The following is a 16,656-nucleotide window of genomic DNA, read 5'->3' as shown; positions in this document are numbered from 1 at the left end:
CGCTTCCAGCACCCCCAGGCCCAGCGCGCCAAGCCCTGCTGCCTTGCCCTGGGCCAGCAGCACTTCTTCAGCAGGGCTGGGATCCAGGGGGCTGCTAGGACCCCCACACTCAGCCCCGACAGCAGGCTAGGAAGGGGGCAGGCCCGCAGGGTGCAGGGCAGGCTGGGGGCCACTGAGAAGCCCAGAGAACGTCGCCCTGTCAGCTGAGCTTGGGGTTCTGGGCTCTGGGGAAGCATTCCTGGGACCTGGGCAGCTCCGTTCCGTCAACGGGCAGACACCGGAGGATGGAGTGACCAGAGGACACAGGTCCTCGGTCTCAGACTGGCTTCAAGGGCATAGCTGGGCCAGCATCCCCGCATCTCAGAGGGCACAGAGGACAGGAGACCCCTGATCTCTCTTGCCCTGCTGGGGGCCATCCTGGCTCATCCCACGGTGAGGTGCCTGACATTCAGATCCCGATTCCCGAAGGTAGGAGTGGGGGTGGGACTCAAGTGTCTGTAACCTCCTCAGGGTGTGCCCAGTCAGGCCCTACCTGATCTCTGTGGTGGGGCTCTGGCTAGGGTCTCCTGAGGACAGCTGGTCAAGCCAACAGGACATACAAATTGGAGTCCTGTGGGCACCCATGGATGCACAGGGCCACCCACAGCCACCAGCATGCTGGCAACGTCCCTGGGACCCCTTTGAGGGCCTGGATTGGCCTCCTCTTACCTGCCCCAGGACCCCTGGTCCCCCTGTGGACAGAAGCACCAAGGACGCTTGGGAAGCAGGAGGGGCAGCTGCTTGCTATGGGCCACAAGGCTGCCTCCCGCCCAGGGCAGGGAGCAAGTCCTGACAACCGCCACCCTTGGCTTGGCTGATGGGGTGGGAGCTCTGCACACCCCACCCCTCCTCCATGCCCAGCCTAAACCCCCTGGGCAGGAGGTGGGGCTGAGGGCAGATCCGAGACCCTCAGCACGGGCTCCCCCCACCCCCACCCCCGCCCACTGGTAGGAAAGTCCCTGGAGGAGAACCCAGCGCTGGCGGGAAGGCAGGTAGCTGCTTGCAGGACCGTGGCCCCTCCTGCCCTCAGGAGCCTGGGCGGGGGCTCCGGAGGCAGAGAAGCCCAAGAGCCCAAGGATAACGGCGAGAGCAAAGAGGGGTATGTCCACTGCTCCACAGCGGCCAGGCTGGGCACCCACAGATCAGCAAGTCACGCAGACCCGGTCTCAGGAACTGGCTGCTCCCGTGAGGCCACTTGGTGACAGTGGGTCCAGCCTAATCTGACCCAGGCCACCCATCCCCTAGTCTTGTCCCAGACCATCTCTGGGCATGACAGCCTGAGTCCAGGTGAAGGGGACAATGCCAGGGAGCTTGTGCTGTCCCCAGCTCTGGGGCTTTGGTGGGCCTGGAATAGGGACACCCCACTGCAGGTAGACACATGCCCGGTGGGGGTCCAGCAGGTGGCCACAGCGAGTGCGCCCTGCCTCTGGCTTGGTGCTGGGGCTCCTCACTGAGCCACCCCTCACAGGGGCTGAGAGCTGCCACCAGGGAGCCTGCTTCAGGGCTGGGGAGGGGGACACAGAGCAGAGCTCTCATGCCCTGTGGGCTGCACTCAGGGGTCCTCCAGCGGGGAAGGGGAGACCCCAACTCGGCAGGAGACCAAGGCCAGGGCAGCAGCCAGGGCCTGTTGAGGGCACAGACCTGGAGGGGGCGGAGGACAGGCCCTCCTGGAGCGTCCTCCTGGCCCCACCCCGTCACAGAACAAGGAGAACTGACAGTCCCAGCTGAGGGGCAGCCCATGAAACCTCACCACTCCTCTCAACACCGTCCAGGGAGCCCAGAGGGGGTGTGGTGACGGTGACACACGGGGTCCTGATGGGGTCCCAGGGCAGGAGAAGGACACTAGGGGAAACAGAGGAACCTGGGTAAAGTGTGGGCTCTAACTGTCGATGACACAGTGTATCTATGTAGGCCACTAGTGTGACGAGGGCACGGCATGTCACCATGCGTGTGGGGTATGGCCCCTGCATAACTCGGAGCCCACGCCAGCTCTCCTGTGCCCTGGACACAGCCTGCAGCCCGCACCTCACCCTCCTTCCCCTTGCAGAGCAGGATGCCCCCTAGGCACCTGGGGCACTGGCCCCCTCACTCCTCAGGGTGGGGAGAGACAGGCCCAGGGCCCTCTAGATCTCACCACTGTCTGGCCCCACGAGTGGGCTAAGAGGGGGTCAAGAGAGACCCCTCCCCATAGGCACCCATGCCCCACTTCTGTCTGGAGGTGGGTCTGGGACTTGCCTGGTCCCTCCTCGCTGCCCCACTGCTCCCCAGTCTCCCCCAAGTGCCCGTCCGTCCACCGGGTGCTTGTCCCAGCCCTGCCCGAGCTCATCTGTGACCTCAGCCCGTGCTGTGTGCCCCACTGACGGGGAGTCCTGAGCCTCCCGCAGGCTGCCCTCCAAAGTCTGTGCTCAGGACTCCTCCCTGAGGGGGGAGGGAGCTGGCTGGCGGCCACGCCCAACAGTGAGGATCCACCAGGGCCTGGGGCCACCTGGACGGTCTTCGTCTCTGCCTTCCAGGAGCCCTGGAGGGGGCAGGAAGGGGGCAGGACCTGGCCTGGGTCTCCCAGGCTGCGGGGGGGACATTCAGAACACTAGACACACCCCCTCCTGGTCCAGGAAGCTGAGCCCAGAAATGACCCCAGAAACAGGTGCTGCCCCACCCCTGCCAGATTCACAGGGAGCCGAAGGGAAGGATGGGGGACCTGGCCCTACCCAGTCGAGCAGAGCCAGTCTCAAATTGTACCCACCCTGGTCCACAAGAGGTTCTGATACCAGTCCCACACTGGGCCGGGAAAGGGATAGATGGACGGCAGCCCCGCCAGCCCAGGAGCTCTGACTCTGGGGCCCTCCCTGGGGCTGGACTGGGCCCCTCCCGTGTCTGCTCTGGCCTGGCCTGGCCTGCCGGGGTCCCAGAGCTCTCCCAGAAAACCCTCTCAGATCCGTGCTCGCTGCCAAAGAACAACAGCAGGGCCAGGGGCTACTCACAGCCTGGGTGCTCCTACCCTTTGGGACATTTGGAGGGACAGGTGGGGTCTCTCTCTCCAGGCCCCCACCTGAGCCCCGGCACCATTCGCCCGAGGGAGCAGGAGTGTTACCTGGTTGAGAGCTGCAAACTGTAGGCAGAAGCGCAGTTGGGACATGGCTGGGAAGCGTGGCTGTGCCGGCCGCTGGACAGGTCCCCTGGAGGAGCCGCCTAAGAGTCTCCCTCATGACCGTGGAGGCAGCCCGGCACCGGTCCGTCCCAGGCGGACGGGGGCGGGGGGAGGACTGCGCTGTCTCAGGCCGGCTGCATTTGCATGTTGGGTTAGTCACGGCCTCGCGCCTACTTCCTCTAAGGCCGGCTGACTTTCAGGAAATGATGCCTGCCTGGTAAGTCAGGGCAATTACTGGCAGAGCGAGGAGAATTACTGTACGGGGCGTAATCCAGCCACAGACGGGCTGTCAACAACGCAGGGCTGCCTGGTCTGGGTGCGCCCTGCCAGCCTAGCCAGGCTCCTCTGGGGCACTGGGGTGGGGGCAAAGGCGAGCGGGCACAGGTCTCAGTTTCCCCAGGTTGCTAAGGTGCCAGGTTCTGTTCTGCCTGCTCCCTGGGCCTGGCCAGGGCCAGCTGCTGCTCCGGGGTCTTCACAACAGTTATGGGAGGCAAGGTTTCTGGGAACAGAGGTCCAGCCCCCTGCGCGCCCTACACACCCCCTGCCCGCCCGGGGAGCTCCTCTCCATCTGCTGCGGATGTGTGCTCCCTCTTGGAGAGCAGTTCCCAGAGGGGCATGCTAGAGGCCACAAGCAGGACAGGGCACAGGGCTGCTGCCCGACAGCTGGGGGTGGGCACAAGCCTGGGCCCCACCAGGCCTGGCCTCTGGCCTGCACCCAGTGCCCAGCACAGCCTGCAGGAACAGTGGTGGCCGAGAGGAGGGCTTCAGCTGTGGTGGAGAGCTAATTTGAAGGAGAACACGCTGGATTGGTCATTCGGCCAGCAGAACTCTGAACAGAGGAATATCCTTCTGCCTGCCCAGCCAGGGACCCTGGTCCAGACTGTAAGGTGGCAGGGTATCATAGCAGGCACCTGGATGAAGGACCTGCGTGGGCATTCCTGATGATACCCGGAGTTGGGTGCTGAAGACCCAGGGCCAGAGGGACAGAGTGAGGGTGTCTGCACTATGGATTTCAGTAGCTGGAGCAGATGCGGTCCCACGTGCCTGTGCCAGACTGCCCCCTCCCTGTAAGGTGAGGGGCTCACGGGGAAGCAGTGCCCCCAGATGCCTGCGGAGTCCAGGTGGTGGGGCCATTCCCAGGGCTCCAAGGGGAACCAGGAGGCCCCAGAGGCAGCACCCACAAGGGCCCCCAAAGGGCTGTCAGTTCTAGACTCTGAGACCCTTCAATGCCCAGCGCAGACCAAGGTCACCACCCCTCAGCCATGCCGGCAGACCAGCTGGGGCAAGGGCGCCCCCACCTCACAGCCCCAGGGTGGCTAGATCTAGACAGTGCATGACAGCCAGGGCCAGCAGCTGGCAGAAGGACCCACCCAGGAGGGAGCCTGAGAGGAGGGAGGCAGGTCGCACACAGGCTGGACGCCCAGTGTCCAAGGCACAGCAGCTCACCTGACCACACATGCAAACAGCCCAGCCCAGCCCAGCCACCCGGGGCGGCCTCAGCCAGGCAAGAGCGAGGTGACAGCTTACATGGACCTGAGGACCTCATGCGTGTGACCCAGTGACAGGAGACGTCCAGGACAGGAGTCCAGAGTCGGGACGTGGACCTGTGGGTACTGGGCTGGCTGGGGATGGGGTAACTGCTCGTGGAAACAGGGCTTCCTTCTGGGTTGGCGGAATGTTTGGAATTAGATAGACACGGTGATTGCAAAACTCCATGATCGTACTTTAAAAGGATGAACTTAATGTGAATTCTTGCCCCCAATACTGGGGATTGAATCCAGGGGCACTTTACCACTGAGCTACACCACCAGCCCTTTTTGTTTTTTTATTTTGCAACAGGGTCTCACTAAGGGCCTTGCTAAGTTGCTCAGGCTGGCCTCGAATTTGAGATCCTCCTGCCTCAGCCTCCTGAGTGGCTGGGATCACAGGCATTGCCAATACATCCAGCAGTTATATGGATTCTCATTTTTAAAAGGGTTAGTAGGAAACTAAAATAAAAAGACACACAAAGTATAGCGCAGACTAAAATCAGGCTGACCAGCATTAATGCTGTGAGATACCCACAGACCACCTGAACTCTGACCCCAGCCCCCACTCCTGTCTCCAGAAACTTGCTGTGAGGTAGAGGAGGTGAGGGCCAGAATGAGTTGGGTACTTAGGGGATGGGCACTCAGGCTACGGGGATTCATTTTCCAGGGGCAGCTAGAGGGGGTCTCCTGCCTGGGGACCATCACCCACTCCACCCCAGCCTCTCTGCTCACTCTCAGCCTCCAAACTGCCCCTGACTTCCTGAGGAAGGTGTGGCGGTGTGGACCAGAGAACATCTGTGCCCAGGGCTTGGCGTAGTGTTAAGAACAGGGCCACACCAGGAACGGAGCCCACCTGGCACCAGAGCACTGCAGCCACTGGGAAAGGGACCCTGGGGGCAGGAGGGCATGGCGACAAGGGGCTGCAGGGGCGCAGACTGCAGCTGGGATGAGAGGTGGCCGGTGCCAGGGGACACTGGGCCTGGAGTGGATGTTGAGGAGGGAGGCATGCTGACTGAGTGTCAGGGACAGGCAGAGGACCTGTTCAGTGGCACCTGGTTGGGTGGGCTGTGCCCGTCTGGCTGTGTCCATGCCGTGGGACAGACTGATCCTTAGACCATGTGGACACAGGTCCGGGGCCTCCTCCTCACCTCTTGCCCTCACTGAGCCCTGGAAGGGCATGGTGGCCCTGGCTGGGCCCTTGGAAGAGCCCTGCAGTGGGTGAGCTTCCAAGTCACTGCAGCAGACTGAGCAGGGGACTGCTCTGTCCCTCAAGTTGGGAAGCCGCGGGTCAGAGAAGGCTGCTGGGGCATTGCTTCGGATGTCTGGGAAGAGCCTCTGGCTTCCTGTGGAGTGGGGATGGTGTCTCCCTAAATGACACCTTTGATCCTGACCCGTGGGACCTGTGCCTCACTTGGAAATGGGTCTGTACAGAAGTGACTGATGAGGATGAGGTCACATCAATTAGGGTGGGCCCTCATCTGAGGACAGGTGTCCTCATGAGACAGAGGGACACAGAGAGCAGAGCATGGAGGAGGTGGCTGAGTGACAACAGAGGCTGGGGATGAGTGGCCAAAGCCAAGGGACACCTGGCGCTCCCAGGAGCTAGAGACGCAGGTGGACTCTGCAGGGAGCATGGCCCTACACATACTGGACACCAGACCGGCCTCCAGGACTGCAAGGCCCCGGCGTTCTGGGACAGCAGTCCCAGGACACTCTGCTCTCCGCCCCAAACTCTGCTCTGCCTGTGCACAGTCCTACAGGGCCCAGAGGCCTGGGGCAGGCCCAGCCTCAGCCACTGTGTGCCTAACGCTGCAGCCAGGGCCTGCCTTCCTGCAGCCACTCCCTGGCCAGTAGCTTTTGCGGGGTCCCCCTCCCTGAAGATCTGCTTGTCGGTGGTCCTCGAAGCCTCCAGCTCCCGGGTTTCCTCAGGCCACGGGGCAGAGGTGGGTCTTCTCAGCCTGAGTGGCTGGGGAATTACAGGGCTTGCTGTAAGGATGCCCTCTCCCTGTCTCTCCCTCTCTTTCCACCCATTGCCGGTAACTGGGAAGCTGGCCGTGGGTGGGCCAGGCCTCTGACCTGCTGAGCTGCGTCTGCAGAGCAGGAGAGTGGAGGCCAGCTGCTGGGTGGCGGGGGCTGGCAGCTCAGGCGGCACTCTCCCGAGCGTGAGCTCATCCCTGGCTTCCCAGCAGCCCCCAGGCTGGCAACAGCTCCTGGACAAACACCCTCCTGATAGTCCGGCAACACGGAGGGACCGGGGTGCAGGCCCAGCCTGCTGACCACTCCTGGGAGGCGTCCTCACAGATGGAGGGCCAGTGGCAATGTGGGGGAAGGGCAGAGCAGCTGAGATGTGGGGGTCCAGAAGTGCCCACCCCTGGAAGTGCAGGGTGTCTGTGGGGGATGGGCACTGGGGGCGACAACCGAGGCCTGCAGTCAGGACCCCAGGGACCTCGAGGCAGCACTGCACCAAGGATGGGTCTGGGAATGCAGCGGGTGATGAGGAACCAGAGGAGGGGAGCCTGCACAGAGCCCACTCAGCACAAGGAGCAGGCCAGCGGGGCTCCAGACGCCGCTGGCCCCAGTGTGTCCTCAAGGGCACCCCAATCCAACCCAGCCTCATCTGGAACACATGTCCAGCTACTGTCCAGCCCGACTCCGCCCAGCAGCAGGCTCACCACAGCAGCCACTCCACTCGAGTGAGCTCCAGAGATGGTGGACACCAGCACAGCCCACACAGACAGGTGGACATGGTGCGGTCTCGCTCACCTAGAGTGCCACCGGGCCACGAGCCAGTGACGTCCTGGAGCTGGTGTGATGGGCACGTAGCTCAGGGGATGTAGTAAGAACCACAGAGCTGGGCACTCGGACATGGTGTCCTGTCTTTTCTTTTCTTTTTTTTTTTTTGAGGGGTACTGGAGATTGAACTGAGGGGCACTCGGCCACTAGGCCACTTCCCCAGCCCTATTTTGTATTTAGAGACAGGGCCTCACTGAGTTGCTTAGTGCCTTGCTTTTGCTGAGGCTGGCCTTGAACTCGTGATCCTCCTGCCTCAGCCTCCAGAGCTGCTGGGATGACAGACACGCACCACCACGCCCAGTGAGCTGATGCCTTTTCTGTTTTATGAATCATCTCAATTTATAAAAACCACGGAAGCAAAGCCACCAGTCCAGTACCCCCACACACCTGCAGCCCTGTAGGGCAGTCCTCGGGGAGCCCTAGAGCTGCTCCAGGCCACTGCCCAGGGACATGCAAGCCTGGTGGCCAGATGGCTTAGTGAGGAAAGGAGCCCCTCTCCAAGGTTGGCTTAGTGGGCGCTCAGTAGTGCCCCCCCAGGGCAGTGGGGGGGCAGCGGCTCTCAGGACAGGCCCCAACGTTCTGGTGGCCCTGTAGCACTGCTGGCCATGCCTTGGTCACCGCACCATCTACAGTGACCCACGCGTTGCATAAACACCCATGAGCCTCCCAATGAGAAGAACACTAAGCAGCAGGGGAGAAGGGACACCTGTCCCTACAGAGAATTCCAATGATGGAGGAGCAGGCATGAGGCGGCCACCCAGCCACACTGCACGGCGGGTCCACGCAGGCTCCCACGGTGCCCAGGCTGTGCATCCAGGGGACCACCCATGCTCCCCGCGTAGGAGCCCGCAGACACCCCCTAGCCAAGTGTCGCGCCTGGTCCTCAGCATCAGAGATGTCCGCATGGGGCCTCCAAACTGGGCCCCCAGGAGGACCCACCACCACAGCTGCAGGACTCCTGCCTGCAATGCAGAACCTCCAGCTCATCATGGGACAAGCACTCGCAGCACAGGGACGTCCACAAACAGCTGGTGAGGTTCAGCAGGACATCCACAGGAGCCAGGTGGCATCTGGGCACCAGTGCTGTGCCAGGGTGGCCCGGCCCTGAGGCCATCTCTCACGGGGAGGCTGAGGGAGGGCGGTGCTCAGGGACTCGGTTCCTGCAACATTTCCATGAATCTGGACTGTCTTAACTCCACGGTTGGTCAGGAAGCCTCTCTGACACTGAGCTGCCGTGTGCCAGAGCCCAGTTCTCCAGAGAGCCCCTCCTGCAGCCAGTCCTCTGGTACTGGACCCAGCGGGCAGCTCTGCAGCATCCAGGCAGGGAGGCCGGAGCCCAGACTAACCAGCTCAGGACAGGGAGGACGCATGGTGCCCCAAGGAAACTGGGAGGACTCAGCAACAGAGGGGCGGGCTCTCTCCCGCAGGCCAGGGGTCCCAGGGCTCGCCGCCTTTCTCCTTTGTTCCAGCTGCCAGGAGACCCAGGGCTGGCAGCTGTCAAGGAAAAGCCTGGTGGTTCCAGCCTGGACCCAGCCCTGCTCCACGCCACCCCAGCTCCTTCTGAGCTGCAGGACAGCGGCTGGAGCAGAGCAGCTGGCCGCCAGCCGCGTGGAGGCCCAGTTTCTTCTTGCTGCCAGGCAGAGCCCTGCCGGTGCCACAGCGGCCAACAAGCACCTGCAACGTCTCGGCTCTGGTCGCAGCCGCCTTGGCCACCCTGGCCAGACCCAGGTGTGCAGGCTGGCCCTCCCGAAGCCCAGGGAGAGTCACGTCCCTCTCTTCCAGCTCCTGAGGCCCTGCAGCCCCAGTCCCTTGTCCAGCTCCAGGGCCAGCAGCCCAGCGTCTTCCAGGCTCCCTGACTCTCACCCTCCTGCCTCCTCTCAGGAGGACCCTGAGGTGACCCTGGGTGACCCCAGCTCAGGGCCTCCCCTGATCCCACCTCAGAGCCCTCTGCCCTGGGAGGAGGACGGGGCTCCTCTGCCAGCCGTCCTGTGTGCCAGCAGCAGGGGCTGTGGTGTGGGGAGGCTGGCCAGGGTCAGGTCTAAACTTCCTGCATCACAGGACCGAGGCCCAGCCAACAGGCCTGGGGTCCTGGGAGGGGAGAGGCTGGCAGGGACCAGGCGTGTGGCTCTCTCCCAGGGAGGCCTGTGTCCAACCTGACCCAACCAGGGTGCCAGCCCCAGCACGCTAGCAGGCCTCGGGTGCAGTAGGCACTCAATGCACGGGATAGGCGGGATGGCACGGCCCCCTCTAAGGGGCGGGCACTGGCCCACACTTGCCAGACCACATGCCGAGATGAGCAAGGCTCACACATGCAGCAGCCAGAGGGGCACAGCCACCCCAGGCTCCTGCACTCTTGGCAGAGCTGGGAGAGAGGCAGGGACGAAGAAATGAAGGACATGGAGAAATGGACAGAGAGAGACAAGCAGAAACAGACAGACAGACACGGAGAAGAGACAGAGACCCAGAGAGACACAGACAGAGACGGAGCCAACGTGCCTCGTTCCCAAACCAGATGCCAAGCCAAGGCACCCCAGGATGCAGCTGGTTCCTTCTGTGTGTGGCACGTGATGCCCCCAGGGCCCCACCCACGCCAGACCAGCAGCCCCACACTGAGCCACCCAGCCCTTTCCAGGCTGCCCTGGAACTGGTACTCCTGCCCCAGCCTCCCCAGCAGCTGGGAAGACAGGTGTGCCCCACGGTGCTGGGCCCACCAAGCCACCAATATCCCGCAGCGCGACACCCCTTGGTCCCTCACTGCAAGCGCAAGCTGGCTCCCAGTCCAGCACAGGGTTCCCTGTGGGGTCACCTGGCATGCTGGACCCCAGGGCTGCTGCTTAGCAGCGAGGTGGGGCTAGGACAGGCATGGGGGGCCACCTCTGTGGGGAGGCAATCTGTCTAGTGCCCCATTCTGGCACAGCTCCCTGTCATGAAGAAGGTGCCTCCTAGCACACTGGTGCACAGACCCAAGGTGACGCCCCCAGGGCCAGGCAGGTTGCTCCTCCTGCCCACAGCAGTCAAGGCTGCTCCCAGAAATCAAGCGACACCTCCTGCTGCTAGCAGCACCTGACCAGCACCAGGGGCCCCAGGCCAAGTCAAGGTCATCGGGTCTCCGGGAGGACCTATGGCCACAGTGTCCCAAGTGAGATGCCCTCGGACACCAGCCACAGATGAGTTTGTGGCTCTTACCTGAGGCAAGTCGCTGCTCTTTGGCAGGAAGCTGGGGGCGGTGGCCACAGCAGGGTAGCTGGTGTCCAGGCAGGGCTGGCTGACAAAGGAGGTGGGGCTCATGAACTGACTGGAAAGAGAGATGGGAGGAGGTGACCGTGGGGGATGGTGGTCTGCTGGGCTCACCACTGGGGCTCCCTCCTCTCCCCAAACTGGAGCTCCGCAGAGTGACTGCAGCAGCTCCCAGCAGACACCGTGCGGCACCCACTCCCGATGGTGACCACCCTGCATGCAGCAGGCAGGTCGGAGAGCCCACTGAAAGCTCTGCTGGCCCTTTGCACACGACTCCCTGGCCTCACGTCCAACTTACATCCTGACAGGGCAGACAAAAGTACAGCCCGGAGGCCCAGGAGCATCTTCCTCCAAGGTGGGATCCTGTCACTGTCCCCACACCGTTCTGCCCTTTCACCCCAAAATGAGGAGTAGCAGGGCCAATGTGGCCACCCCAACGTGGCCACCCCAGCTGGGAGGCTGAGCCTCAGGTGGGCTGTGCAGAGGTGGGGACAGGGAGGAAGAGGTCAGTGCCCCTCAGCCTTCCTGTTCCCAGCTCCCAAGTTCTGGGGCTCCCTTGGCTCCCAGGACTGCCACCCCTCATCCCTGAAAAACGAACATGAAAAGAGCATCTCACCTTTCCTTCCCATGCTTTTGGAAACCACCCCCCACCCCGTTCTGCCCAAAACAGTCACTCCAGGATTATCACCATTATTTTGGTACTGGGGATTAAACCCAGGGGTGCTTAACCACTGAGCCACATCACAGCCCATTTTGAGACAGGATCTCACTAAGTTGCTTAAGGCCTCAGTAATTTGCTGAGACTGACCTCGAACTGGCAATTCTCCTGCCCCAGCCTCCCAAGCTGCTGGGATGACAAGCATGCTCACTCCAAAGTATTCTAGAATTCCCAAAAGTTCTTGCTATGAATAGGCCCACTTTCAGGCCCACTCCCCTGGCAAACTCCTACTGATCCTTCAAAACCCAGTTCAGCTGTGGCCTTCTGGAGAAAGGCTCCCTCCTGGTTCCACTCACCTCCCAGTTCCTGACCAGCCTCTGCACAAGAGCCCTGCCTGGTTCCCCACTCTCACCCCTAGGCCCTAGGCTAGGTCTTCCTAATGCGCCCCAGCTGGTCACAGTACAGGCCTCAGGTAAACAGAACCTCTGCAGCCCGACGCATCCAGGCCCAGCCCGCAGGTCAGAGCTGGCCAGGCCCACGCACCTGGGCTGTGAGCTCTGATTTCAATAGGGCCTTGGGCAACCAGTGCGGCCCAAGGGCAGGTGGGTGAGGACCAGGGCTCAGACACTTACTGGCTGTCACTGGAGAAGGCTGGATGCGGTGCCTGTGGGAAGCTGCTCCACCAGGGGTAGGGATAGTGCAGGAGGGGGTTCTGGAAGTGAGAGTGCAATCAGGCACAGGCAGGAAGGGGGGGCCAGACCCCAGCCTCACCCTGCCACAGCTGCTGCCATGGTCAGAACAAGGGGGGGAACCAGGGCTTCCCTGCTGGCCACCCAGGCACTATAGCCTCACCGTGCCTCGGTTTCCTGTCTGAAAGAGAGCCCAGGGCACCCGCCCAGGGAGCGCCCCCACCAGGTCCAGGGCCCCTGGAGTGGCAGGGGGACTGTGGATGAGATTCAGGGGCAGAGTGTGTGCCTAGCCCAGCCCAATCCAAGGTGAAAGCAGGGCCTCATGGGGGGTACTGAGGCCTTCCCCAGGGTGTGGGGGGCCACTCAGTAGTGTCCCTTAGTGCCCCAGGGTTAGCCCCTACTGGGGCCCTGGCTTCTTTTGACTGGCAGATGGGAATTCCCCGTGGTCACTGAGGAGAGGCCACCGGCTGGGCACCCTCTTACTGTCACAGCCAGGTCTGACGGTCACATCAGCTACCAGGGCAGGGGGTTGTTTGCCACACTCCTGGCAAGGAAGCCCTCCCCAGACCCCTATGGAGCCGGACAGTTCCCTTTGCCCAGCCGCATCCACTCAGACTTGGGACCAGGGTGGTAGCTGGCACCAGCCTAGGCGGCTGCACGGCCTCCCTCACCAGCTTTGCATCCTCACTACCCTACCCCAACCTCCTGGGGTCTGCCAGCCTCCAGAGCAGGACCCCAGCAGCCAAGCCAGCCCAGCCCAGGCCAGCCCAGGCCAGCCCAGCCACAGCGGACCGCTGGGCTTCCAGGGCTCCAAGGGCTGCTGAGGCAGTCTATCGGAATGGACAGTGAAGCGTCTCTGCAGCACAGGGCCCGGGGCTCTTAGGCTTCCGGCTCCAGTACCTACCCTCCTCAAGAACACAATGGGAGGAGGCGGGGCCACCATGACCAGGTGGGGTCTGCTGGCAACCCCACATCTCCCCAGAGCCCTGGCCTAGTGCCTTCGGCCTTCTGCCCCAGTCAGGGAGAGGGAAACCCAGGCCCAGCCCGGCCTCCCCAAGGCAGAACTTCCCAGAGCATACTTGGGCCTTTAAGATGAGCTGCAGTAAGCCACCTAGTGTGTAAGCAGAGGCGAGAGGACTGAGGCCCAGCTCTCCCAGCATGCTCCACCTAGGCCTGGGCTGCCCTGAAGGAGCCCCAGGACCAGAGGACCCCTAGGTAGCACAGGCTCTAGGCCTCCACCTGGTGAGGGACAGTAATGGCTTGTCCACCCAGGCCCCCAACCTCTGTCCACTCAGGGCCACCTGATCCTCCTTACAGGGTGACTCCACATAGCTGGCCAATCAGAGCTTTCTTTGGGACTTTGTGCTGGTACCAGGGGTGGCTCCATCTTCAGAGGGCAGGCCCTGGGGTGTAACTGGCCAGAGTCGGGCAGCTGTGCTCCAATTAGAATTTGTGTAGGGATTTTCTACTGGAGTGGGAAAGGCAGTCTGGCTTTCTCTGAAGCAGGAAGGGCAGGCCAGGTCCCCAGCCTGGCCTGTAGATGGCCACCAGACACCCTGCAGCAGCCTAAGCTTGGTGAGCACCAGGGAGCCTTCTCTCTGGGGGCTGGGGACAGTCAGGGTTCCATCCACACCTCACACCAGGGACTGCATCCCCGCCCTGCCCAGATGCATTTCTGAGCCCTGACAGCTGCTCAGACAGAGCCCCAGCCTGCCAGTCAGTAAAGGGGACATGGCAGCAGGGACAGCTCCATCCTCTGCACAATGCCAGCTCTCCTTCTGACCCAGGAATCCTATTTTGGATACACCCCACCCCCCAGAAGTAATCCATGAGGGGGCAGAAAATACGGCAGCACTGCTCATAGCAGAGGAAAACTGGCCTCTCCCCAAGGGCTTAGCAGCAGGGAGAGAATTAAGCGAATGTGGCTGTGCAGATGAGGAGTCACCAGGAGGAGGTGTCCGTGGCCATGACTGGTGAGCAGCTGAGGGAGGCGGAGGTGGGTGCTCAACAGCTTCCCAGGAGGGGAGGACAGAGAGGAGCTGGGCACAGAGCACGACGCCCTGGGCTGTAGGCGCGGGACACCAGCCCAGCCCTTCATTCCGGAAGAGTCGGCTCCTCTCCCAGGGATGTGCACAGGGTCTTTATGCAACGTAGCTCCACATTCAGCCACAGCAGGGTGGGGTGTGGCACAGCTGTGCAGGGTGAGGGCTCGTGTGCCCCTGAAGCCTCTCCAGCGCAGGTCTGGGGAACCCTGGTGCCTGCACCTCCTCCCACACTCTGGAACACAGGCAGCCGTGTCCTGGCTCTGCGGGAACCACAGCTGGCTTGTTCTTGCTGCCGTCCTCCCGCCCAACCTTCCTCACCTCCTGTGTCCTCTGGAGCAATGTCCAGAGCCCCATCTGTGTCAGGCTGGCTCTGGGTGGACAAGCACCAGCCTGGGCCCACCCCAGCAGAAGGAAGGAGCTGAGGTTTTACTAAACAGTGGACCCCATAACAGCCCCAGCCAGAGGCACCTGCCCGCTCTGGGGCAGCCTCCCAAGTCACACCCCACCTGGGCCTCTGGCAACCCAGCTCCCTGTGAGTCCCCACTCTGTTTTCTTTTCCACTGTGGCAAGAGCCAGCTCTGCTCAGGGCCCTTTCCTCCTAGGGACCTGGCACCTCCCACAGCTCCGACATGACGGGCAGAGCTGAACCCTGGTGTTCTGTGTCTGGGACACTTTAGTGGTCAAACACTGGAAGCAACAAGATGTCCTTGGGTGGGCAACTGAGTCAGGGCAGAGGTGCACCCAGAACAGGGGATGGTACGTGGTGCTGGAAAGAAAGAGCTCCTGAGCTATGAGACGGGAGCACCCCAAAGGCAGCTACCAGGGAGGCCCCAGGCTGCAGAGGCCACCCCCTGGGCAACTCCAGCCTGACATCCTGGAGAGGGCAGAAGTGTGCCCACAGCCCAGCAGGGGGGCAGGGCAGCAGGCAGAGCCTGGAGGACTTCTAGGGCGTGGAAACTGTGGGGTACTCCCATGTCAAGAGCCACAGACTCTCCAACACAGAGTGACCTTCAGGTAGGCTTCTGACTTGAGCTCATGACAGTGTACTAGCCTTGACCCATCAGTTCTGACAGGCTGGCCACACTAACACAGGACGCAGTGACAGGGACACAGGGCTTTCTGAACAATTTTCCTGTAAACCAAACACTGCTTAAGAAATTGTCCATTAAATTGAAAGAAAAAACAATGAAGTGATGCACTCTGGCTCCCACAGGTCAACTTGAGCTGCTCTGGAAGGGACAGCCAGGCAGGGCAGGGGCAGCATGGAACGGCTCTCCCAAAGGGCCAGTAACTGTTTTGAAAGAAAACATCTAGGATGCCATGGCCCACACATAGAAACCCAGAGACTGGGGAGGCCGAAGCAGGAGGAGGGCGAGGTCCAGGCTAGCCTGGGCCACTTAGGGAGACCCCGGCCCAAAGTAAAAGGAAAAGGGCTGGGTGCGGCTCAGTGGAAGAGCCCCTGGTTTCAGTCCCCAGCAGAGGGAGGGCCTGGGTGTGGCTCGAGGCAGAGCACTTGCCCAGCAGGCTGGAGGCCAGCAGGAGGCACACAGCCCCAAGACTCTTCCTGCAGCTGGAGGCCAGGGCAGACCCTTACCCTCACACAGGACCCTCTCCTGACATGGGGGAACTGGGGAGCCAGGCTCCGGACTGAGAAGATTGAGGTCAGGGTCATGGACAGGCTGCCCAGTGCAGCGTCCCACATGAAGGCCACCTTGGTCAGCATTCACCTCGCAGTGTTCAATGGGTCCTGCTCAAGCAGTCCAGGAGATCGGGGTGCTGGGGCTCACCTGCAGTGGGGACGTGGGACAGAGGAGGCTGCCCGCTGGCGGGGGCTCGTGCTGAGGGCACTCCCCATCCATGACAGGCCCCACTGCAAGCATCAGGTGGCAGCAGGTGAGGGCTGGGAGACCCAGGGCCACAAGGCACCTATCTGGGCTTCTTGCTCCGTGGTGGCGGCATCTCGTCCTGTGGAGAAAGAAGTGAGGCTTCTTCCTGAGGCTGTCCTGAGACTCACGGCTCCCTCCCAACCTGCAGGCCAGGCTGCGGCTGGGAGCTGCTGGGCTGGGCACTGGAACCTCCAGGGGCTCCTCCTGCTCGCCCCACCCACCTCCCCTGCTGCTCACAGCCCTCCTCCAGTCTTCTGGGAGGGTCCTGCGGTACCACCCACCTCCAGTCTGCAAGGCTGCAGAGGAACACTGCCCCTCAGCACCACATGAGACTGCCAGGGGGACTCCTGGGGGTACTGAGGGGCCCAGCTGATCTGGGAAGAGCCCCAGACCTGGTTTTGAGGTCAGGGTGCACTAGTGACAACACTGAAAATGTCCGTGGTCTGGATGGCAGGTGGACCTTGAGTCCCCACACTGTCAGATGCCTGAGGACAAATCTGACTCTCCCAGGGGGCTCCTGGCTAGTCCCACTAAAGGGCCAAGAGCCCCCCTTTGGGAGACAGCAGGGACCCCAGGGCAGCCTGCAGGGCAGCGGGCGTGCTCTATGGGCAAGCAGCCCGGAGCCTTAATCA

General features: G+C 62.3%; 1 protein-coding gene across 4 annotated transcripts in view; it reads right to left on the bottom strand.

The window, feature by feature from the left end:
* The window catches only part of Sbno2 (strawberry notch homolog 2), a 47,130-nt gene that overhangs the window by 15,167 nt on the left and 15,307 nt on the right, over positions 1–16,656 (bottom strand). The window contains exons 2-4 of one of the 4 annotated variants that reach the window (XM_027952619.2): positions 15,926–16,103; positions 12,037–12,116; positions 10,696–10,804 (exon numbers count right to left, since the gene is read on the bottom strand). In XM_027952619.2, the coding sequence (XP_027808420.2) occupies positions 10,696–10,804; positions 12,037–12,116; positions 15,926–16,018 (282 nt within the window). In that variant the 5' untranslated portion in view covers positions 16,019–16,103. Of the gene's footprint in view, positions 1–1,789; positions 1,882–3,130; positions 3,327–10,695; positions 10,805–12,036; positions 12,117–15,925; positions 16,104–16,656 lie in introns of those variants that run through there. The other 3 variants (XM_027952621.2, XM_027952620.2, XM_027952622.2) reach the window with 3 other exon arrangements.

Source organism: Marmota flaviventris, chromosome 1 (assembly GCF_047511675.1).
Source record: "Marmota flaviventris isolate mMarFla1 chromosome 1, mMarFla1.hap1, whole genome shotgun sequence".
NCBI lineage: Eukaryota > Metazoa > Chordata > Mammalia > Rodentia > Sciuridae > Marmota > Marmota flaviventris.
Note: the sequence above shows the minus strand (reverse complement) of the source record. Positions and strands in the feature narration are given on the sequence as shown.